Genomic DNA, 26,152 nt, shown 5'->3' on the forward strand with positions numbered 1-26,152 from the left:
AGAGACTTTGAGAAGAAAGAAAACATTGAAACCTTTATTAGAAGAGATGGGGTCAAGCAGCGAGTTTGATCGGTTGGAGGGATGGAATTTCGACAACTCTAAGATTTCCGGAAGATATGAAAAATTTTTGTGATAAATTTGGATTGCAGAGACTAGAGATACCGGGTTGGGAAGTGGAGGAGGGAGACTTATATACCAATAGGGAAGGAAAGTGGCAGCTAGTTGGAAGAGTAAATAGAGAGCTATCAGATAAAGGGACCCCGGGGAAGAGGGGGGGAAGGGGAGCGGCCATGAGCGGAGCCGAACCTCCAAGGTAGGGATCAGAGGTGGAGTATGATCCAAAGGCAAAGAAGGCCTTGGGGGTGGGTGGGTGGGGGGGAGTTAAGGGAGGGAGGAGATGGGGAGGGGACGGGAGTTGGGCGGGAGGGAGGGAGGGGGTATTGGGGTAATACTCTACATGACAGAAAGGATAAAGAGGAAGAGGCAATCTGGAAGAGGGATGGAGTTAATTGGGAATGATGGAAGAAATACAGTTTATAACCTATAATGTGAATGGGCTGAGTTGTCCAGGGAAGAGATTTAGGTTGTTTAATGAGTTACATCATAGGGCTACGTCAGTGGTATTTTTACACGAGACGCACTTTGAGATAGAGGCAAACGTGAAATTGAAATCCAAATACTATCCAACATGGTACTATGCAGATTCTCCAATTAAAAGAGCAAAAGGGGTTGCAATAGGTTTGGCAAAGAATATGAGATTTGAGCTGGAGGATAGAAGGACCGACCCGGAGGGGAGGTTTTTGTTCTTAAAAGGTAGACTTCAGGGGATTGAGTGTACTTTAGCCAATATATACTGCCCTAATAAAAATCCGGAGATGTATATGAAGGGCCTGTTGAAAAAATTAATGGAATTTAAAAAAGGGCGCTTGATTGTAGCTGGAGACCTAAATCTCTGTATGGACCCACAAAAGGATAATACCTCTTCCGTGCAAAGAGAGGGGAGTAGGTCTCTGAGAGCTTTGAAAAAAGCGATGCATGAATATCAACTAGTGGACACCTGGAGAATAACGCATATGAAAGACAGAGACTATACCTTCTTCTCTAATGCACATGAGATATACTCGAGATTAGATTACATCTTAATAGACCATCAACTTATAGATCATCTGGTTAAAATTGACATAGAGACAAGGACGTTCTCGGACCATGCCCCGGTCGTAATGAAAATGGGATGGGGAAGAAGGTGGACTGGAGGATTAGGGTGGAGGTTAAATGAGCTTCTTCTTCTGGATGAGGATGTAGTTCAGAAAATCGAGAAAGAGATTAAGGTATACTTTAAGGAGAATGAAACTGAGGAAGTATCGATAGCTACAGTCTGGGAAAGCCACAAGGTATTCATAAGAGGAATCTTGATTGCGGCAGGAGCAAGGAAGAAAAAGGAAAGAAGAGAGAGGGTTAGTGGGCTTTTAAAAGAAATATTGGACTTGGAGCAGATCCATAAGAAGAAAATAACAAAAGATACGAGACAGAAGTTATTGGATAAAAAAGATGAGCTAGAGAGGTTGATGGATGAGGAGAAGAGAAGAGTATACAACAGGGTTTTGAATGAGAGATATAGATGGGGAGACAGACCAGGAAGATATCTAATGAGAGCTTTGAATAAAAAGAAAAATAGGAACTATATAGAAAAGATAAAAAGTTCAAAGGGGGAGCTGGTCCACTCAAATAAAGAGATTATTAAAGTGTTTACGGAGTATTACAAAAAGTTATATAATATTAGTCCCCAAGGCCCTCTAAAAGAAGCTCAAGAGGGAATTAATGAAATAAAGATGACATACTTAAAAAATGCGGGATTACCAAAACTAAGTGAAGCACAGTTGAATGCCCTAGACGCAGAAATCTCCCAGGAAGAAATTAAAATAGCATTAAGAAGCACAGCGGGGGGAAAAAGCCCAGGCCCGGATAGCTATACAGTTTAGTACTATAAGAAATTTAGTGAAGTACTGTTACCCAAGCTGGAGAAATATATGAATGCTCTGGGAGGTGGGATGGAAGTGAGGAGAGAATCCCTACAGGCCCATGTAGTACTTATTCACAAGGAAGGAAAAGATCCATCTCAATGCTCCAGCTATAGACTTATCTCATTATTGAACACAGACACTAAACTGTATGCAAAGGTGTTAGCAAACAGGTTGAGGGATCTGATGCCTGAATGGATCCATGGAGACCAGGTGGGCTTTGTACCGGGGAGAGAAGGTAGAAACAACGGCTTGAGAACCCTGATGCTTATTCAGAAAAGTAGAAAAGGGAAAGCCCCAGTGGTGCTCTTGTCAATTGATGCAGAGAAGGCATTTGATAGAGTGGACTGGGGCTTTATGATGGACAACTTAAAAGTGCTGGGGATAGGTGATAGAATGCGAGAGTGGATAAGTAAATTATATAGGGAGCCTACTGCAATCATCACGGTAAATGGGGAGAGATCAGAACCCATTGGAATGTCTAATGGTACAAGACAGGGCTGTCCACTGTCCCCTCTACTATATGTATTATCACTTGAACCTCTGCTGTCAATAATAAGAAATAGTGGATCGGTAAAGGGAATTCAGATAGAATCCATAGAACATAGAGTAGCGGCCTTTGCGGACGACTTGTTGTTCTATGTGGGGAATCCCCGAATAACTCTCCCAAATATAATGAAGATTCTGAAGGAGTATGGTGAACTATCAAATCTAAAAATTAATCCAACGAAAACGGAGATCCTGAATATTAATATATCAAAGAATGAAAAAGAAAAACTACAAAAAGAATTTCCCTTTATATGGAGAGAAAAAGAGATAAAATACCTAGGAATAAAACTCACTCCCTCATCTAAGCATTTGTATAGATTAAACTATATCTCTTTGATAAACGAGATCAGGGAAGATTTAAAAAGACTAGAAGGAGGAAATCCATCCTGGATAGGACGTATAAACTTAGTCAAAATGGTAATTATGCCTAAAATACTGTATAGATTTCAAATGGTACCAATTAAAATTCCAGAAGCCTTCTTTAAGATAATGAAAAAAATGTTAACAAGATACATATGGAAGAATAAAAAACCTAGAATAGCATATGAAACATTGAGTAGGACTAAAGAGAAAGGGGGATTGGGTCTACCAGATGTCAAGAGATACTATAAAGCAGTGGTTTTAGCAAGACTATATGACTGGACATTTAACCATAAGGGGAAAAGCTGGGTAACAATTGAAAATGATCTTAGTGGCATTAGATTGGGTCAGATGATATGGGTTCCACCACAGTTTAGGGGAATTAAAGAAAGCACAAGTATCTACACTTTAAATGTCTTTAGGGTATGGGACAATTTACACAAAAACATGAAATGGGAATTCAATTCTATATTAATGCCTCTCACAAATACTGAGTACTTTCCCCCGGGAAAGAATAAGATATCAGGGAGATGGTTTAGAAAGGAGGATACCCAACTGAGAGATGTTTTGGTGGAGGGGGAATTGAGATCACTTAAAGATTTAATAGAGAAGAAGGGAGATATTTTTATTAGAATAGATGAGTGGAAATATCATCAATTGAAGTGTTTTGTTGGAAATCTACCGAAACCCCTGAGAATAAAACAGGAGTGGAATATGTTTGAAAAGTTGTTAGAGACACGAAGGGATGGGAAGCACGGTATTTCAAAAGTGTATAGAATACTCACAGAATTAGACACAAACACAAAGTTAATTTTTATAACAAAATGGGAAAGAGATATGGGAGTTGGGTTTGACGAAGATAGACAGAGAAAGATGTTTAGATTGATACACGATAATATTAGTATGAGAGAGGTTGAGGTTAATTATAAGTGTGTGACACGATGGCACATCACACCGAGTGTAGAGCACAAGATGAATGGGGAAAATTCAAATATGTGTTGGAGAGGATGTGGAGAGATAGCCACGGTGTTTCACATATGGTGGGAATGTCCGAAAATCCAGGCTTTTTGGAAGATAATAGTCAAATTGATTAAAGAAATAACTGAAATTGACATAGGGTTAGACCCAACGACGTGCCTCCTACACAATGTGGAGACATCTGTAAATAAATATAAAGATTCAGGTATATGGTACTTCTTGAATGCGGCGAAAGGGTTGATACCCAAGTTTTGGCGGAAATCGGAGGTACCGAAGGAGGAAGACTGGATTAATAGAGTAAACCAGATAGGTAGAATGGAAAGATCATACCATATGCAGGAAGATAGGATGAGAGTTTATTCTAGGAGATGGGAAAAGTGGGAAAGAGCACGATTGAAACAGAAATATAGGAAAATATAAACTAGGATGTTAGAAAAAAATTAATAAGCCTCAAGAGATTAGAATGGGCTAGAGTTTGCAGAGGGGGAGGAGGGGGGATGAGGGGGTAGTGGGATGGGGAAGAAAAGAGCTTTTAGTAAGGGAAAGGTAGAAATGTCATAAATGTTTAAATGTTTATTTGTATAAGAATTTTTTCCCTTTTTGTATTAATATGAAAAAATTTAATAAATATTTAAATTAAAAAAAAAAATAAAAAAAAAAAAAGGTCCACCGGGCCGTAGTTTGCCCATTGCTGCCCTATTGCCTGTCACCTGGTGGGCAGTGTGCTCCAGAGCCGCAGCCAAGGTGAAAAAGAGCCGCATGCGGCTCTGGAGCCACGGGTTGCCGACACCCGGCCTAGGTGATCGGAAACGGAAGGTGTCCTCCCTCCTTCCCTCCCCGAAGTCTTCTGGGACACGTGACAGGTCCCAGAAGACTACAGGACCATTCATGAAGCGCAGCGCTACTCGCGCATGCACAGTAGGCACCTGGCTGTGAGGCCGCAAGCTGTCACAGCCGGGTGCCCACACTCAAGATGCCGGCCTCCAGGAATCCAGGACAGCAGGTGCAACGGGCTGCGGTGGACACACCACGAGACAGAGGGACAGCTAAGTGGCTGTTTTTTTAAAAGGCATCAGCTACAGTTTTTGTAGATGCTTTTATTTTTTTGGCTGGTGAGTGGAACTTTGCTTTAAGGCTGAGATTTCCATATAGAGTGTTATCAGAGGTGGTGCCTGTTATCAGTTCTTTGCTGCCATCTGGAGCCTCTTCGATGGAACTACTATGCTTGGTTGACCTACATTAATGTATAGGTCCACTGTACGAGGTGAGCGGCCATCCTTACCGATAAGGTGGAGGTGCACCAAGTCACAGTGGAGCACTGCCGCTTTAACGTTTCAGCTTTTTGGAACACATTGCATATAACAAGCACTTTTTCAAGCACCATGGTTTGATTGCATTGTCACAATAATAAAGACTTTTTAATTTTCAATTTCATATGCTAATGTATTTGAGTTAGCACAACACTTATTTATCTTTCAGGTGTGCCGTCCTGGAAGGTGAGAGGAGAAATATACATTACCCGTGAAGCAAACTGACATCAGATTGCTGTTTTCATATATTTCAATATTTTATCATGAAAACTTTTCATGTGTTAATAAAAGAAAACCAGCCATTTTTCCATTCTGTACTAGAGACGAAGTAAAGCACCTTTTGTGAAATAACCTGCACCAAAGAAAATAACACACAATCCAACAATGCTGCTGCAATGGAAAAAACATCAAAATACACTAAACAAAAAAAACAAACAGCGCAAACCAATTAAAGACAAAAAATCAAATAAAGTCCCAAATAAAGAAAGTTTCATGTTTCAAAAGAAACTTTAATAAAATAAACTAAAAATAAATATAACTGGGAATTATATTGTTTATTTTATTGAAGTTTCTTTTGAAACAGGAGACTCTTTATTTGGGACTTTGTTTTTTTGTATTTTTAATTGGTTTGCGCTGTTTTTTTTAGTGTATTTTGAAGTAAAGCACCTGCCTGTACTCTGAGTCCTCATGCACACTGGATGTTTTTACAGCGGCTGTTTTAGGCTTTTGACATTTTTTTTCTACAGCTAGTAAACCCCCCAGCATGCTATCCTATGGGTCCATGCACACAGACTGTAATCGTTTTCGTGGCAGGGATTTTTTTTAGCTGGAAAAAAAAAACAGGACTAGTGGGTTTCTAGAGGAGTTTTTTAGCTGTAAAAACGCTCCAATGCTGAAAAACGCAGTAAAACACCGCAAACCAACATTTTTGGATTTTTTTTTCACCAAAAAAAACCAACAAAAAAAATGCGGAAAAAACACTGATAAACGCTAATGCAAAAACCGCTAAAAATAAAGCTGAAAAACTCATGTTTTTAACATAACTTTACACAGCTAACGTTATCAAAACACCCCATGTGCATGGAGCCTGAGAATTAGGAGACCACAAATAACACAGCAGTGTAATACAGTCCAGCAGCAAGACAATTTTAAATAGTAAACATAGGTCCAATTTAGTGGAAGGTGTATACAATTATTTTATTTAGAAAGCTTATTTATATTTATTTTGTTAGTTGTTTTCCAATGTAAGACTACCCCTGTCCTGGTGAAAGAAACACAGGCAGGGACAGAAAAACAGACTGGAAGTACCAGGTCTAAATCCTGCCTTGTCCCAAGGAAAAAATAAAAAAGGTGGTCCTCCCATTTACAATACAGGGGAAACAGGCAGCAGTAAATGGAGGGGAGAAACTTACAACCAGGACGAGAGGCAAACAAAAGCATAGAATCCTAGGGCCATAGCCTACCAGTCCTTCCTCAAACTACCAGACTTAGTTATGTATGCTGTGATTGTGGCTGTTATATACATATAAATTTACAGGTACTTCAAAATTCTTACTTTTTATACAGTACAGGCTACAGGAATCAATTCATAGACCGCAGGATATCCCCAAGTAATAATTGAGGGGTAGGCAATAAAACAGCAGCACCAGACCCACAGATAAAAAACAGAAAGGGTGAACATACAATCTAATAACAGTAAAGGCACTTTGCTGCTGGAGCAAGCGACAGCAAAAACGCAACAACGTGCCCAAGGAGGGGTCATGCAGCTACCAAATCTACCATTTCTTGATGGATCCATTGGCTTATTTCTCAAGCTGATGGCTTAAAAGGCAATGTTCCACCTTTGGTGGTGATAGTGTAGTCTACCAGGAGTGTTGGAGTTTCCTGGGCAATACCAGGCTTCAGTAGCTCAAGGTTTTAAGGCAGCTACCTGAACTTTGGTTCATGCTTTTACAACGTTTTACCAAGTAGATGTTTGGGCCTATGAGGATACAACATTGGTCAAAATGTTTTACAGGTGGCTGTGAGGTTATACCTGTTCTAGTTTGGTTGTTTGGGGCTTGTTGCTCACCTCATTCTTTGCTTTGGGATAGAACTATCGTAACGGATATGAAGTTACCCCGGGTCCTAGGATCTACGATAAAGAAAATTAGATTCTTGGTTTACCTGTAAAATTCTTTTCTTGGCGCTTATCATAGGACACAGGGATTCCCCCCTTTTCCTTTGTTTATGGATTACTAGAAAACTGAAGCTATGCCTGGCTGGGTGCATGAAATAGAAGAGGAGGAAAGTGGGGGACAGGCACAATGTCATCCACCATCAGAATGCAGAAGAGTGGAGAGGGCAGCTGTCTTATTTCACCGAATGAAAGAACTACACATGTGCAAAGCAATATTTCCCCTGGAGATGAGCCATATGGGCTAGGTATTAAAAATTCATGTGTCTCACCATACTTGTGGTACTAAATGACCAATGGTATTGCTAAACTTAAGGCAGACTGCAAACAACTACAGCACACGTTGAAAAAGACCCACACAGCATAGATCTCAAGAGCAGATTGGGAGATACAACAGTGCCCAGATGTTTAGCAGAATAGGCCAGCTGCACCCGCCATTCCTCTGTGTCCTGCCTCTCGGAGATATCCTTCCTCACTGATGTTGAGCCTCTTCATGTTCCTCCTCTGCTGTCTCTGTCGGTCAAGTATGGTCAGAGATCTCAGCCATAACCCCCTTATCACTGGGGCAACTTGGCAGTAGGCTGCAGGAACGTGTGTGCAAAATGGTTCTCCTTGCCTGTTGGCACCTCCCTCTATACAACCTCAGATGCAATTAAAAAGTGGATTTAAAGCTTTTTTTTTTAATTTTTTTTAACACAAACAATAAAAAAGTTATACTTACCTGCTCTGTGCAAGCAGTCCCTTAACTGCTCATCTGCATTTTCAGCTTCTCCAAGTGCCCCCTCAGCAAGCTGGCTGTTGCAGGGGCACTTGTGTAATGTAAACAACTCTTATGATAACAAGCAGTGACAGGATCTCTTTACTAAGACATCTGGGGTCTATTAGACCCCAGATGTCTCCCCTGCCCTTGAAAGCATCAGATCAAACTCCGATCGGTTTGTTCTGAAGCTTTCCTAAGCCAGCAATGGCCAGTAAACAACAGTCAGAAACTAAAAGTGACTAAATCCTGCCATTGTCTGTACACTGTAGTAGGTGTCTAAGTGCCTGACAGCTTAAACAGTGAAAACCATTTAGTGACAGGCATGCCCCAAGCAGTGACATAGAATTGCTGATTGGCTGTTAGAATTCCATTTAAGGGCAATTGCTGATACCCGTATATTGTTAGTGATTCAAATACCAGTGAGACATTCCCTACATCAGGGGTGTCAAACTCCATTTCATCACAGGCCGTATCAGCATTATGGTTGCCCTCAAAGGGCCGATTGTATCTGTAAGACTAGATGTCCAGAGCACCTCATCCTCCATTACATCAGATGTCAAGAATCCCACACTCTCCCTAATATTACCATACACCCCCTTTTTGGGGGCAGAGCTGGAAAGCAGAAAGTGCAGGGTCTGGAAGAGTGGAGTCAGTTACCAGAATCTGCTGAATGCTGAGACCAGGGGAGGCAGAGATGAGGGGGTACTGCACTGAGAGGTGCAGGATTTGGCAGAGGAGTTCTATTCTCCTCTCTGTTGCCAACTGCTGAGACAAGGTGGGGGCAGAGACCAGGGGGTACCTGCAGGAGAGGTGCAAGGACCACATGAAATGGCCTGGAGGGCCAGATTCGGCCCATGTGCCTTGGTGTTTGACACCTGTGCCCTAGCTTGTAACCATTGTTCATTAAGAATTCAAATCTACATGTAAATAGGTACATGTCCCTGCTTCTGGTATACTGTGATTTTATGAGTAATTGTATTAGCTGAAGAGGCCAACTCCAAATAACTCCACCTTCATATCCCCCACCCACCCTGTTCCCTTTACATGTAATGATGTTTATGTTTACCTTTGACCCAGTACAGGAGGAAACCAATAACTTTCAACAAGCCTTAGGCTCCATGCACACTGGGCGTTTTAAGAACACTGGTAACGTTAGCTGTGTTAAGTCATGTGGGTTTTTCAACGTTTTTTGCATTAGCGTTTAGCTGCGTTTTTTAGCTTTTTTTTCTGTTTTTAGTAAACTCTAGGCATGTATCAAACAAAAATGCACACAGCACATGAAAATGAACTAAACTGCTGGTATGTGTACCAACAGAAGAATTCAAGACTCATGTCATTGCTCAAAGACACAATCATCAGGTAAATGCAATATGCCTTTTTGAAGGACTTCCAGGTAAAACGTGACTGATATTACTGAAAATAGTGTCCGAAATATGACATTTGGGTGATCATAGAACTTGGATGAAACTTTGTATCAATAGTGAATTCTCCATGAGATATCCGCCATCTGATGTCACTATTGGTACCATACACCAAGTCCTGGTGGGGACACGGAAATACACGCTCTTGCTGGGCATTCATCAATCCACGTGTACCTGGAGGGAAGCGGAGCCCATTCATCATAAGTCCTGATGCTGGCGGCTGTCTCCAGGCTTGACCCTAACAATAGGAGAAATCGTGCACGGTCTCTTATTCACTGCACAGGTGATGAGTGAAACTTTATTCATACAGAAACTATATCACGGCCCCAGGGCCTTCTCTACTTGAAGCTTTATAGCAACTGCCATATTGACTTTCTTTTATGTCACTTCTCTTATCACAGGATGGGGTAACAACATCATACTTCGTGGATATTCACAGTTTCCATGTCAGCTATACATTAAGGGAGGCATTTAGGCTGCATGTCGGCGGTGAATTACATTTATATCATTATTGGCAGGGCCCTGCTACTCCAACTTCTGATGGCGGATGTCTCATGGAGAATTCACTATTGATACAAAGTTCTGTCTAAGTTCCATGATCACCCAAATGTCATATTTCAGACACTATTCTCAGCAGTATCAGTCACGTTTAACCTGGAAGCCCTTCAAAAAGGCATATTGCATTTACCCGATGATTGTGTCCTTGAGCAATGACATTATGCGTCTCGAAAATTTCTCTTGGCGCACATACCAGCAGTTTAGTTCATATTCATGCCTAGAGTTGAATTTTTACCAGATCTCTAGCACTCTCTAGTTGGGCTCCTCAATCCATATATCTCATTGGTGCAAATGTAATGTTTTTACATTATTGATGCACAGCCTTATATATATCAATATTTATCGTATATATCCCCAACATGGTGGTGTGCCCCATGTGCCTGTGCTGTTCATACCTAAGACCTAGGGGCATTGTCTTTACAGCATAACTACATACATGACTGGTCATGACATCCTCCTTTTATTATTATTTTTGTTTTAGGTTGTTTCTTTTGGTATTGTCTCTTCTTGTGGTCTTTACCTAAGTGTCTAAATATGTGCAATTTTTGCAATAAAGCATAATTTTTTTATGACTTCCTGGGTATCGCTTTCTGTCCATAATGTAACCGCTTTCTCTTTGTGAATTCCTTTTCAGTTTTTTTGCTGTCTGGTTTTGGTTACTGGGCAGATAAAACACATTCAGCGATACAAGTTGATATTAAACGGCCTCAATCTCTTTTGTAGTTATTCAGTATTGAGTTGGCCCACCCTTTGTAGCTATAACAGCTTCAACTCTTCTGGAAAGGCCATCCACAAGGTTTAGGAGTGTGTCTATGAGAATGTTTGACCATTCTTCCAGAAGCACATTTACGAGGTCAAGCACTGATGTCGGACGGGAAGGCCTGGCTCGCAGTCTCTGCTCTAATTCATCCCAAAGGTGTTCTGTCGGGTTGAGGTCAGGACTGTGCAGGCCAGTCAAGTTCCTCCACCCCAAACTTGCTCACCCATGTCTTCAAGGACCTTACTTTGTGCACTGGTATGCAGTCATGTTGGAACAGGAAGGAGCCATCCCTAAACTGTTCCCACAAAGTTGAGAGCATGAAATTGTCCAAAATGTCTCAGTATGCTGACGTCTTAAGACATCCCTTCACTGGAACTAAGGGGCCAAGATCAACCCCTGAAAAACAACCCCACACCATAACCCCCCTCCACCAAACTTTACACATGGCACAATGCAGTCAGGCAAGTACCGTTCTCTTGGCAAGCACCAAACCCAACACATCCACCGGATTGCCAGACAGAGAAGTGTGATTCGTCACTCCAGAGAACACGTCTCCACTGCTCTAGAGTCCAGTAGCAGCATGCTTTACACCGCTGCATCTTTCAATGCACTTGGTCATGTAAGGCTTGGATGCAGCTGCTTTGTCATGGAAACCCATTCAATGAAACTCTCTATGTACTGTTGTGCTATTCTGAAGGGCGACACGAAGTTTGGAGGTCTTTAGCTATTGACTTTGCAGACAGTTGGCGACTTCTACACACTATGCACTTCAGCCTGCGCTGACCCCGCTCTGTCATTTTACGTGGCCTACCACATCGTGGCTGTTGTTCCTAGTTGCTTCCACTTTGTTATAATACCACTAACTGTTGACTGTGAAAAATTTAGTAGCAAGGAAATTTCATGGATGGACTTACTGCACAGGTGGCAACCTATCACGGTACCACGTTTGAATTCACTAAGCTTCTTTCACAAAAATTGTAGAAGCAGTCTGCATGCCTATGTGCTTGAGTTTATATACCTGTGGCCATGGAGAGGATTGGAACACCTGAGTTCAATGATTTAAAGGGGTGTACCAATACTTTTGGCAATACAACGTATAAACAGCTTGTGACTGATATAAAAAGTCCTTGTTTGGGGTGGAAACACTGTGCCAGTCGCCTGCCTGAAAATCACACTGTCAAATGCCTTCCCAAAAAGGGGAAAAAAAAAAATAAGCATCTATGCTAAAGCAGGAATATTACACTAATTTTAATAAAGAAAAGGCCTAAAAAAAAAAACCAAAAACGTGCAGCCAGTGACAAAAGCCCAGTACACAAAAAAAGGTAAATTCAGCCAGTCCAGTTATGTGCATGTGTACAGCAACAGGCTTTGAAAAATTTCACGGACAGCAAAAAGGAGGAAATATGCCCTGTGAAACAAAAATTCATACGCAGCCTGTTATGATTATAGATGGTGCATGTTGAGAGGCGGTAAAAAAGCTGCAGGACACAGCAGGAATAAGATGTAAAAATTCTTGCCTCCCAATTTCCCAAGACACACAGCATTTTGCTATCTAAAAAGGACCTTGCATAAGGTTATACAACCAATTTAAGAAACCAATTCCTGTGAGAGCCCAACACAAATCTAACTTAGGCACTTCATCGGCAGAACTCCCTACGCTTTCTCTAGCATACCTAATGCACATTGTTATTAGGGCCACTGGGAAACCTAGCTTTTTATAGTGAGGGGCTAGTACATAAAGTCCCCATTATTGACCAGTCTAAACCAAAAGACCCAAACACAAAGGCCAGGAAGTACATTACTGGTAGTTTGCCATTTCTTCAAAATGAAACAAGTTAGATTCGCCTCAAACCAATGCTCAACCCAAACCTGATTCTTACCAAGACCTATCAATATACTAAACCTGTTTCAACACAGAAACAGTGAAAAGCTTAAGCGCCAGAAGCAGTGAAATAAGAGCCAAAGGTCATATTAATTAGTGATATATAAAATGTAAGCATGTGGGAAACCTCTGATCTTTATTGTTAGGAAATGTAAAGATCTACTTTAAAAGTCACTTCAGTGAAAATTTTAGCAAGTCACATTTGCTTTAATATATTAGAGGCAAGTATACTATGGATGATGAAGCATTTTGTAATTTTTTTCCCTTTTTTCTTTTAAATGGCAAAAGTATAGCAACAAAACTGCACAAAGATTCCTCAATTCTGCCTGGGCTTTCCAATTTATGTAAACCTTGGTGATAAGGTCTCCATTGTATAAATGAAAGTGGGACCCTAAAAAGGTTCTGTACATACAGGTTGGGAGCCTCATTAAAGGAAATCTGAGGAAATAAAGGGTTGAAGTTATCGTCATACTAATGCTTTATCTTCAATGTTATCTTAGCCAGAGACCTGGGAAAAGCAAAGACTAAGAATTTTACACTGACTCAAATACAGCATGATTTGCGGCAGGTCTCTGGCCTAAAAGAAAGTCAGGCAACTAGTATTTCCAGAAGGAAATCAACAATGGCAGATCTCAATTTTCTCATTGCAGAGTCACTTTAAACAAAGGGCAAACGGGAGGTATAGCTGTGCTGTCCTCTGCATATATGCCTCATTTTACCAGTTTATTCCAAGGTGATTTTACTGATCACAGCAAACTAGCTAGTTTTACCATAGAATGTGACTATGTAAAGCAACCCTGACCTACAGATAAAAAAATATATCCCAAAATGTTTTATTCTACCTTGACAAAAGGTATATGTTCTAAAAATGGTGTGGGACAAAAGCATATTGCTGAAAATCTATACACATGCACAAAAAGTGCAGCCATCCAAAATAGAATTAGGTTAGGCAAAGAGCTCAAACAGAAATTGTTTATAAAGTAACATTTTGTGAAGATGCCGTCTTACACAAAATAGGAAATGTTTACAAAGTTTTTTGAAAATTGCAGCATCTGTATTGCACTGCACAAGAAAACAGATCCAATTGGATGGTGAGCTATAAAACTAACCGAGGTATTTGTAAATAAAAACAAAAAAACGGTATTTTTTGAGAACCATGCCATAATTTTTAGCATGTATGAAGACATATAGAGAAGTGCCTTTAGTCCCATTTCCAGGGTCTTCTCCAGCATACTGGCAGCAGTTCATAAGAAAAAAAGTCCATAATAATCTTTAATCTTCCTCTTCCTCCTCTTGCTTCACCTTCTTTTTCTTCTTCTTCTTTTTGGAAGGCTTTTAAAAGGAAGCAGTGTAGGAAATAAGTATAAACAATGCTAAAAGTCAACACAAACTTATCAATGTGTAAAAACTTGGGCTACTTTCACACTGAGGAGTTTTTGCAATAAAAAAAGTACCTGAAAAGCTCAAGAAAAATACTTCCCTATGTATGTGAATGTATATCTATGTATGTTTTCACACTGAGGCGTTGCGCTTGTGGTGCTGTGTAAAAACTCCTGTTTGCAGCATCTTTGGGGCATGTTTGGTGTGTTGGAAAAAAAAAAAATGCCCAAAAATGCCTCTTCCCATTGAAATCAATGCCTGAAAAGTGCCTCAAAAAATGCCTCTGAGAAGCATTTTTGGTGCCGTTTTTAAGTCACGTGTCCTTTAAAAAAAATGTTCAGAAAGCGTGACAAAAGCGCCTATGTGTTTTTGTAGCGGATCAGTGTAAAAGTAGCCTAGGTGTACGCTTATATTTAGACTAGCCATGTAATGTACATGATGTAGCAGACCTCAGCATCACATGCAAAAAAAAAAAAATACAGTGTGTAAATATAAAGCAACTGCTTCAACCACTTCCCGACCGCCCTATAGCAGAAATATTGGTACAGGGCGGCACGGGTGCGTAAAACCATATATATATATAATGTGATTTTGCATTTCCAGATAGGGGGCGCCATTTGCGGAGGTGGCTGTCAATCACCAGGTCCAGGCCAGTGATTAGTCGCCGGCGCCTGCTGATTGCCGAGCATCTCCAACAGGGAGAACTGTTTGTAAACAAAACAGTTCTCCTCCCTGTCAGCTCGTGCACACTGCATGATTGTGCTGTGTACAGCCATCCAAAGCAAAGCAGTGTGCTTACAGTGAAGCACAGGGACATAGCTTGTAGAAAAACAGCACACAGTTAACCCTTTGATTGCCCCTCATGTTAACCCCTTCTTGCCCAGTGCCATTAGTAGTCTCAGTGCTTATTTTTAGCACTGATCACTGTATTGGTGTCACTTTTCCCCCCCAGTGTCAGAATTTCCACCGCATTCCCGCTATGAGTCGTTGATCGCCGCCATTACTAGTAAAAATAATAAATAAAATATCCCAGTGTATATACCACCATTCGTAAACGCTATAACTTTGACGTAAACCAATTAATTTACATGTATTGGAATTTTTTTTAGCCACATATAGCAGAATACATTTTGATCTAAATTTATGACGAAATTTGTTTTTTTGTTTTTTTTTTTCAAATTTTGCTGGACATGTTTAAAAGCAAAAAGTTAAAATATTTTTTTTTTCTCAAAATTGTTGGTCTTATTTTTTATAGCACAAAAAATTAACGCACAGGCAAAAGAAAGCTCAATTCGTGGGAAAAAAAAGGGACGTAAATTTCATTTGGGTGCAGTGTTTCATAACCGCGCAATTGCCAGTTAAAGTAACGCAGCACCGTATTGCAAAAAAATAGCCTGGTCAGGAAGGGGGGTAAATCCTCTGGAGGGCAAGTGGTTAAAGGGCAGGTTCACCTTTTTGACAAAAATTATAGAAATACACTTTTTTTGCACGTAAAAAAATGTGCATTTATTATTTAAATACGGCAGCCTGGAAAGCATTGCACCAGTGATCAGCAGATCGCTGATGCCATGCAGGTCTCCTGCAGACCTGTCAGATTATCTGCTTGTGGTACGTGATGTACGAGCAAGAAGATATTTTGACAGGAAGCTTCAATGAACTACCACGGTGCTCCACAGCGCCGTGGTAGTTCACTGAAAGCTACAAGCCCACAGCCGCTAACGCTGTCAGGACTTGCATTCATTCACAGAAGTCCGTGAATGAATGACGTGGTTGTGTGGGCGGAGTCCCGCGCAGCCAAGCTGTTTTCAAATTTGACAGATAGTTCGGGGAGACTTCTGTTGCGTGTCTGTGGTGTACTCCTTTTGTTAAATAAAAATACTAAAGACACTGGATAAGCATGGCAACCAGGAAGCATTTTCAGTAGCAGGTTAATCATTTGTCTACTGGGCACTTTCACCCCCTTCCTGCCCAGACCAATATTCAGCTTTCAGTGCCGTTGCACTTTGAATAACTATTGCGCAGTCATGCAACACTGTACACATGAAATTTGTATAGTTTTTTTTTTTTTTTAGACATATAGAGCTTTCTTTTGGTGGTATTTAATCACCAGCTTTTTTTTTTTTGCTAAACTAAAAAAAACTTTTTTTTTTGTCTTAGTTTGTTATAAAATTTTGTAAACAAGTAAATTTTCTCCTTCCCTGATGTGGCTCCACTGATAAGCACCGATGGACACTGACTGGCAGCATTGATGGACACGGTTGAGGCTGCACTGGACTGCCTCTGATTTTTTTTTTGCCTATTACCACCAACTGTATTTATATTGTGATCAGCTATGTCATTGGACAGCTGATCATGTGATATAAGTGCGTTGTGATTGGCCCTTTACCATGTCATGTGATCAGCTGTGTCCGACGCACACAGCGATCACAGAGCTTGCCAGATGCATGCCCCAGGGGGCGCGTGGGAGGCGCGGTTCTGGAGGATGTCATATGACGCCCTCCCAGAACTAGACAACTGCACTGTAGCAGTCATTCGGCTATAGCCCAGTCATCAAATGGTTAAAAATGGCAGCCTCAATAATATCTTAGCAAAGGTTTCATTTAACACTGAACTTAGCATTGGCTTTTAGACAGCAAGAACCCAGTCATCCAAGCAGATCATTCTATCTCTAGCATCTTTATACTCTTCTAGTACATTACCTCAGCTGTGCTAGTTGAAGGTTCTTCCTCTGCTTGTTCTTCCTCTTCTACTTTCACTTTACTTTTCTTCTTTTTTTTCTTTGGGGTTTTCTCAACTTCTTCTGGTTCTGATAACAAAAGAATACATTTAGCCAAAATCAAGCATTTCTATTAGTACAATCAGTTCACGATCACTTGCCTTCTTCTGCTTCTATCTCCATTATTTTGGGTTTCTTTGCTTTTTTCTCTTTGACCGCAACTGGCTGCTCCTCTTGCTCAACCTCCTCAAACTTTCGCTTCTTGGGGACAGATGGCAAAGTTGAATCCCCCGATGGGTCATAGGTCCTCACTTCACTGAAAAATATACACATATTAACAAATACAGCACATGAACTACTTCTAGTCATCCGATACACCAAAACTTTTGCTCTTTAACCACTTAAAACTCCGGAAGATTCATGAGCAAGCCAATTTATGTGATACGGCACTGCATTACTTTGACTGCACGGTCATGCAACGCTGTGTATGAATAAAATTTATGTCATTTTGTTTTCCTCAAATAGAGCTTTCTTTTGGTGGTATTTTATACCTCCAGGTTTTTTTTTTTATTTTTTGCGCTATAAATGAAGAAAAAAAAAAAGACATACGCAAAAAAACCCCCCCCAAAATATCTTTTTTTCAGCTTTCTGCTATAAAACATCCAAAAAATAAAATTAAAAAAATCTAATTTTTTCATAAAATTTAGGCCAAAATGTATTCTGCTACATATTTTAGGTAAATAAATCCCAATAAGCATATATTGATTGGTTTGCGCAAAAGTTCTAGTGTCTACAAATGACAAATATACTGGATTTTTTTTTGTTAATACTATCGATCAGTGACTAATAGCAGGACTGAGATATTGCGGCAGAAAGTCTGACACTGTGGAAACCAGTGACACTACTACAGTGCTCAGTACAAAAATATACACTGACACGGTTTTAAAAAGTGGATGTAAAGGCTGAAGGTTTTTTACCTTCATGCATGAAGGTAAAAAAAACCTGTGTGCAGCATTCCGCCCAGCCCCCTCAATTTTTTACCTGAGCCTCATCGCAATCCAGCGATGTGAATCATAGCCTCGGCTGTCCAGGGTCTCTGCCTCCTCACTGGCTGAGACAGCAAGCAGGAGTCATTGGTTCCCACTGCTGTCAATCACAGATAGTCAGCCAAAGAGGAGAGAGAGGACAGGACCAAGCTGCGGCTCCATGTGTGAATGAACAAACACAGAGCAGCAGGTGCCCCCATAGCAAGCTGCTTGCCATGGGGCATCCGACAAGGAGGGGCCAGGAGAGCCTGTGGGGAACCCGAGGAGGATCCAGGCCGCTCTGTGCAAAACCACTGCACACAGCAGGCAAGTATAGACAAGGCCCCAACAGTGATTGGATGTCTAGTGAAAGTGATCTGGACAGCTCTACAGCCACCTGACCACTTTTATGGTATTGAGAAAGGCCATCCCCATCTCCCACTGCTGTCCTGCAGTAAAATGGCAAGGATTGCTTTACACAGAAGAGACGTAGAAACATCCTCCCCCATATCTCTTCTGTGACGTTGCTGTCACTTCTGGTTTCAGAACGGTCATCTGTGTTTAGTTAGCTGCTTTTGAGAGCAGGTGAGACATTAGGGATCTAACAGACCCCTGATGTCTCCATAAAAAGCACCTGCCACTGCCCAAAGCTACTACATAGGGTGCTTGTTAGTCCAAATGCAATAGTAAAAAAGTTGAAAAAAAAACCCCACATTTTAAAAAAGCGTAACAAAATTTAAATAAAAATGGTATAAAAAAAAAAATATAAACAAGCACCCCTGCCCCTGGCAGGAGAGTAAGAGAAATAATTCTAGGGCCATCATTCATGATTACCTCACACTGATAAGCAGTAAAAACTTAAGTGTCAACTATGAGAAATCTTAGGTACCGTAGTCTGAAGCCATTTCACATAAAAACAAATATGAGTCTTGACATATTTGGTATTTACTGGACACGTCTTTTATATTTTACCCCAAAATTGGATTTTACATTGTGTTTGTGTGCGCCAAAATACATTTTATTGTATGTTTTTTTTCTGAAACTTTCCATCTGATTAACGACTGTGCACACATCATTTGATATAAAAATTTGCAACAGTCATTTTATTCTCCAGAGCCTTTGTTTGTTTTTAAAAAAAGGTTGGGTTTTCTAGAAAAAGACGCTGATTTTGTTTCCTCCAAAAGCAAAAAATCCTCTTCAAGGCCTGGGTGACCATCCTGACCTTCAGCGATGCTGGGAGATGAAGTCTGCAGGGAAAGTCTATGTGAACTAATAGGAGGCATTTAGGATATTGGTCACCCAGTGCATAGATAGCTGGCTTGGTTTACAACCGTTAACAGGCGCCATTTCCTTGGCATTAAAAACTAAATAAAGTTGTGGCTAGATGAAAAACTGTTCTAACAATAGAGCTGAGACACTTTTTTGCCCAACTAATAGATTTTAAATTAGACCTCACGGACCTCTGTAGCTGGAAGGACCATAGAGTAGTTCATTAAGGCACACTTTACACTAAAGTGTATGTCTAAGCCCCCCTTTCAGCAGTAACTTGATACCCACCTAATTCATAAAACAAAGCAGAGGCTCTGGAATGGCATCACAGGATTTAGCAGAGTGCTAAGTGACCGAAACTGGACAGCTTCAGTACTTTTGTTGCAAAGGTTAGGGTTACTAAACCCAGGACCCTGCATTCACTATGTCTGGTCTCCCACAGTACACAGAACATGGGAGTGCATTTTAGTAAATATAAACTGCTAAATACCTTTTCTCATCAGCAGTTAGAGCAGTCTTGTGACTTCTATCAGTGTCCAGCCAAGCACATGTTAAAGCTTGTAGGAAGATTTTTCATTCTGCTCTAGGAAGATGCAGGACCCCTGGCCTCTGTCTGGACACTTAACCACTTGCTGCCCATGGCACACATGAAATTTTTTTTTTTTTTGAAGTGCCTGTCTTCCTCCTGGTGGGTGGGGAAACAACTTGCATGGGCAATGGCTTTAGAGATCGCTCACTGCTTAGGAATATCAGTTTGAATGTCTATGGCCTAGCATAGGTTCACTTTACAACCAATGCCTTCTCTTCCTGCTGTCTGTGTCCTACTGTTGAGATTTAATTTAATGTAATTTCATGCCCCAGGGAAAAACATCTGACAACTCTTAAAATTTGGCTATACACTTCAGCCTCAGAAGCATTTCAGAAAAGGAGTACCAATAACATAGAAAGAAAAACTTTCCAAAGCTTCTGCACAAAACAGGGTTTACAAAATAAAATTACCTTTTGTGCTGATATTTGTCTGCCCTGGCAAGTGCTTTTCCAGTGCCACTTATTCTTCTCAGCTGGAGGGTGAAAAAGAACATTCAGTAGGATAACTATAATTTTAGCACTGGCATATCATGGGCTATAAAAATATGAATTGGAAATCCATATCCATGACACACAAAAGGCAAATTTACTGAGTGAAAAAAGGTCTCAGATGAGGTAGTGACTGATATTGCCCTCATAGAAATATCAGGCAATATTAATTAGTCATCATCACAGACCAGACAGCAAAGTGTACTCTTTAAATTACATACCCCTTTCTCCTCCAGATTTCGAAGACGTGCTTCCAATTTTGCTCTAGTCTCTGCCCCCAGCTGAGCATTTGTGTCCTCCCCAAGAGCATCATATCTGATAGCAAGAGCAGCCTTGGCTGCCAGCATACGGGATATCTATATGAACATATATAACAAAGTTTATCAGTATAGAAAATTCCATATAGCATGCTACAGTGAATGTATTTTGATCAAACAGCTGATATTTATACATATTTTGTATACATATTATGAAATTGATAAATTAGCATATCATTGTATATTGTTCCTCAGAAGAGCTGGTGAGCATAGTTCAGAAAGCAAAGGTTAGGCCAATAATCTCACTATTCTGCTTCATTACCAGAGTCAATAAAACATATTTAAGGCAAAATGCTGAGCCTACACTCACCGGCCACTTTATTAGGTACACCTTGCTAGTACCAAGAAAATATCCCCAACACCATTACACTACCACCACCAGTCTGAACCGTTGAAACAACGCAGGATGGATCCATGGTTTCATGTTTTACACGCCAAATTTTGACCCTACCATCTGAATGTCGCAGCAACCAGTCTGCCCATTCTCTTCTGACAAGGCATTTTTGTCCACACTGCCACTCACTGGATATTTTCTCTTTTTCGGACCAGTCTCTGTAAACCCTAGGGATGGTTGTACGCAAAAATCCCAGTAGATCAACAGATTTTTAAATACTCAGACCAGCCCATCCGGCACCAAAAACCATGCTACGTTTAAAGTCAGTTAAATCCCCTTTCTTCCCCATTCTGATGCTCAGTTTGAACTTCAGCAAGTCATCTTCACCACGTCTAGATGCCTAAATGCATTGAGTTGCTGCCATGAGCTTGGCTAATTAGCAATTTGTGTTACCAAGCAATTGAACAGGTGTACCTAATAAAGTGGCTGGTGAGTGCATATATACAGCAGATAACAGGTGTACAAATATGCAAGGTGTAGAAAAAAATAAAAGAAAAATGGGGTCTTCTAGGTATTAAAACTGAAATATGGCTTCTAAAAAACAAAGCTATTTTAAGTAGACGTCCAATTAGAACGTATCAGCTATAAAAAAAGTTGTATAAAATGGCACTTTTTTAATTTCTTCATAGTAAAGATTGAATAAAATTGGGATTTTGTTCTTGCTATAAAATTCTTTACTTGAATTCAATTGAACACAGGAATTCTTTTAACCTTTGGATTTATACTGCCCCCTACATGGGGATTGGACTTGACAAACAAAAATAATTTAGAATAGCCAAGGATAAACCCCCCCAACCACAACCAAACAATGGAAGGAAATCTTCTGAAATGGAAAGAAGGATGTGTTGACTGAGGTGAAAGGATGAAACGCTTTAACTAGAAAGGAAGTTCTTGTGTAAGACCAGAAAGTGTTTTTCACAGGATAAGGTTGCCAGCTCAGACACTTGTACATGTACTTCTTGTCAGATAGCAGAAACTTCTCTGGTGGAGAAAGGCGATGACAGACCACATTATACAGCTTTAAGATCCATGATGACGCCGATGTCCCAAAGCATACAACCCTTGATCCCATTCTGCCAAAGGAACTGGAGAAATATCCAAAAGTCCTTCTAGGGTTGCCTGGAGATCTGCTAAGCTGCACAGCGACACAGAATGTTGGAAGTAATGAACTTTAGACAGGGCTTGAAGGGACACTCTAGTCTGCAGCCCCTGGAGACCGCCTCCCAGCTGTCCTAGAGTCTGGAATGCCCCCCTGGAAAACATTGCACCACTGATGCCATGCAGGTCTCCTGCAGAACTGTCAGAATATCTGCTTGCTGTAAGGGATGTACAGGAAGCTTCAGTGAACTACCACGGCGCTCCAGTTCTTTGAAAACTACAAGCTGCTAAGGCTGCCGAGACTTGTAGGAGCTCATTCACATAACTCTGTGAATAAGTGATGTGGCTGTGTGGGCAGAGCACCGCATGGCCATGCGGTTTTCAAATCTGACAGATAGAATGGGGAAACTTCTCCCCATAATCTGCGAGGGAAGATACTGAGCACACTTTTGGCCTCCTCTTTAGGGTCAATGCACAATGGGCTTATAAAAACGCTGCTTCTACAGGAGTTTTGCCTGTAGAAGCTCAAATGTTATTCTGTTTGTCCATGCATGTGATACATTTGTGACATGGGTGTATAGAATGCATGTGTGAAGGATGATTGACACTCAATTGCCATAATTTTAGTAGGATATATCAGTGGAGAAGTAACTAGAGTTTAGAATAAGACAAGGACATTGTTAAAATCTGTCAAGGCTAGATCTATGACTCATAGTCACAAGATGTGCAGTCGCAATCAGTCAAGGAGTTATAGTTACAAGATGTATACTCGGAACAAGTCAAGGTTAATAGTCACAATAGTTACAGAGTCCACTGCGCATGGCAGTAGACAAGGACACTGCAAACTATGTATATAAAAGAAGGGGGACTCTAGGGGAATTTGGGACTCGTTGACGCGGCAGACGTGCCTTGCGGTGATTTCCCGGATTTCCCCTTGCTGATTGCTGGAGTCCCCCAATCGTTGGGCAATGGGTGATGCTACAATATCCAGTGATGTATTGATGCTTTATTCTTGCTATAATATGATCTAAATATGATTTGCAATTCTGACAACTCTTATGTTATTATACTAACAGAACTTGTTCAATAAATCATGTTTTGCTTTAATATTTATTAAGCCTAATTTGTGTATTAGTGAGTGATTGTAGTAGTGTTAAAAACACTTTGTTTTGAGGCAAAACAATGCATTGGGACGTTTAGTAGAATATTTTAAGCTCATCATTCAGAGGGGGAAAAAACAAAACAAAAACCCCCCCAAAAAAAAAAAACACGCCAAATGCTCCTATACGTGAACTGTTTTTTTTAACTGTTATTTGGGTCATAAAACAATGCATGACTGACATAAAAACCTTCATGGAAAGGGCAGAGGAAGCTACCATGACCAACTCAGCTAAAGAAGACTCCAAGGAACTAAAAGCAGAAGAAAGGAAGATTGCAGGCTGCAGATGTCTGCAGCAGCAGTGGGCACACTGCACTACAGCCATGTGTGCTGGAAATACCTAAACAGCAGGACTGCTCCCCTTGTCTAGCATTAGATATATTGCAACCATGTGGAGGTAAAGCAACAAGTTCAGGTACAAGGCAAGCCCTCACAAAATCCAACTTGTAGTAGAAGTAAAAAGGTCAGATATTGGGAGGTGTCCATGTCCATGTAGGCAGGCAGCAGGAACTTCATATCAGAGTTCCACATGGCTCATGGCAATGTAGAAGGCACACTGGAGAGATGCTTGGACCCAAAGGAGTTGTCAGCACTCAATCCCTCAGTGTTAAGCCCTTATACGGTGGAAACCAGCACGAAGCAGGGATTTTAAGTGTACAATGATCAAAACAAATGAGACACTACCTAATGTTCAGACCAAGCAGCCTGCTCACGGAGTGCATCTTCAAAAACAGGGCAAGCACTGTGGTAATGCCAACATCTTTGAACCTGGAAAGCGCTTCTTGGCTAACTGGTTATTAGATAGGGTCCCAAAGGCCACTTCCGGGCTAGTTTTGCAAAGTCCAATCCAGTGGGGTCCAGTCACAGCACTCCAAATGCAGCAGAGGACAAAATGCGCCTAAAAACTGCTGTCTTACAGCCCAGGTCAAGCGATGCCTGGAATGAAGAACAGATTACTCCCTTTCCTGTCAGAGTTAAAGAAAAAGACACAAAAAACATAGAACTCCTTCCTACCCCACATCCAACTGCTATCTAGATCTTGCAGGCTCCAACTCCGCAACATCTCCAAGATACGCACATTCCTTACCCCAGACACCACCAAACAACTCGTACACTCCCTCATCATCTCACGCCTGGACTATTGCAACTCCCTTCTCACTGGCCTACCCAAACGAACGCTATCATCACTCCAGTCGATCCTAAACTCAGCGGCCAGACTCATCCACCTCACCAAGCGCTCCACATCTGCCTCCCCCCTCTGCCAATCCCTTCATTGGCTCCCGATTGCCCAACGCATCAAGTTCAAGCTGCTAACCCTGACCTACAAGGCCACTCACAATGCCGCCCCGAACTACATAACTGACCTGATACCCAGATACTACCCTACCCATGCCCTCCGCTCCTCACAGGACCTCCTGCTCTCTAGCTCCCTGGTCTCCTCCTCCCACGCCCGATTGCAGGACTTCTCTAGGACTTCCCCATCCTCTGGAACTCCCTACCCCAATCCATCAGAATGTCACCTACCCTCCTCACCTTTAGGCGCACCCTGAAAACACTCCTCTTCAGGGAAGCCTACCCCAACCTCACCTAACACCCGACCTCACCTAACAACTAACCTACTCCACTCCACCCACCACAGCCATCTCCTCCTGTGCCACCTTTCCCTCCCTCCTAGATTGTAAGCTCGAAAGAGCAGAGCCCTCAAACCCCTTGTGTAATGTATTGTTACTGTCTTGTCTCATGTTATGTCCCCCTTGCTATTGTACAGCGCTGAGCATACCCTTTGGCGCTATATAAATACTGTATAATAATAATAACTCAGAGAGGGGTAGAGTTATAGGAGGACACCCAGAGGGAAGAGTCTTTGCTAGTGTCCAGTCACCTGAAGGTACCTTCCTACAATGCAAGGTCTATCAGTCCTATGTCCTGTACGATTAAAGGACAAGTTCACCTTTTGAAACAGGTTGCATGTTCCACCCGTATTTAGGGTGGAACATGTAACATGTTCCAGCAGCTGCAGCCTCTCCCTGTCCTCCCAGTGACAGCGAGTGGGGATTGTCTCCCGGCACCTGCTGCTATTTAAAAAGAACGCGGTGAAGAGGGGTTCTGCCCACATGGCTGTGTCATTCAGTTTCTTGTAATGACATGAACTACAAGAACAGTCACCCTTGGTGGCTTATGGTTTATAGTCCTGAATGGACTGCAGAGTCATTGATGAGCAGTCTCAAAGTTCATTCACAAGCCCTGCAGCTTGTAAACAGTCAAAGGCACAGGCTGAAAACTTGTCTGCAGGAGTTGGGCTTTACATCCCTGATACACTCATCACAGGTGCAATGCTTTCCAGACTCAAAAAGGAAAAAAAAAATGCACTTTTTGTTGCTGCAAAAATATGTGCATTTATTATTTTTCCCCAAAAGGTGAACTTATCCTTTAAGATAAGAAAGTTTGATACTTTGTGAACAGTTCTCCAACAAATGTGATTTTGACCAATAAAAATACTAATACCAGAGAACCCAATAGGGCTTTAAATGACTAAGGCAAAAGGACACAAAATAGTTTCATGCAATACATCTCACAAGACCCACCTTTCCCTTATTCTTAGGCGTAGTCTGTCCAACTAGGGAAGCATGGTAAATAAGACCATATTTAGGAGTGTCCTTTTTGGTCTTCAGTGCTCTAAACAATGCCTTTTCTGCTCCCAAGATCTGCACAGTAGAAGCCGGGTGTTTTGCCAGATTTAGAAGGGAACCTGAAAGAGGACATATTAAGGTAATTCAGAACCAAAGGGCTCATTCAGACCTGTTTATACACGAACATGCACTGCATTAAGGAAGCCCATTCAAATAAATGCACCAGAATGGACCCACAATTAAACAAGCACTATTTTTATCTGATGCAGCACAGAACAAATGGCAGTGTTCTGCAACAGATGTGCGTCAAGAGGT

The 26,152-nt window shown here is 41.2% G+C and overlaps 1 protein-coding gene across 1 annotated transcript in view; it reads right to left on the reverse strand.

Moving 5' to 3' along the window:
* Window positions 1-12,889: 12,889 nt before the first annotated feature.
* NOP58 (NOP58 ribonucleoprotein) overlaps window positions 12,890-26,152 on the reverse strand; it is a 37,416-nt gene continuing 24,153 nt past the window's right edge. Inside the window, exons 10-15 of the mRNA XM_089670487.1 lie at window positions 25,793-25,956; window positions 20,461-20,595; window positions 20,162-20,223; window positions 17,030-17,184; window positions 16,852-16,958; window positions 12,890-14,104 (exon numbers count right to left, since the gene is read on the reverse strand). Of these exons, the coding sequence (XP_089526613.1) occupies window positions 14,045-14,104; window positions 16,852-16,958; window positions 17,030-17,184; window positions 20,162-20,223; window positions 20,461-20,595; window positions 25,793-25,956 (683 nt within the window). The 3' untranslated portion in view covers window positions 12,890-14,044. The remainder of the gene's footprint in view (window positions 14,105-16,851; window positions 16,959-17,029; window positions 17,185-20,161; window positions 20,224-20,460; window positions 20,596-25,792; window positions 25,957-26,152) is intronic.

The sequence above is a fragment of the Staurois parvus genome, unplaced genomic scaffold (genome assembly GCF_062004578.1).
Source record: "Staurois parvus isolate SC_StPar_1 unplaced genomic scaffold, SC_StPar_1.0 ptg000011l, whole genome shotgun sequence".
Taxonomy (NCBI): domain Eukaryota; kingdom Metazoa; phylum Chordata; class Amphibia; order Anura; family Ranidae; genus Staurois; species Staurois parvus.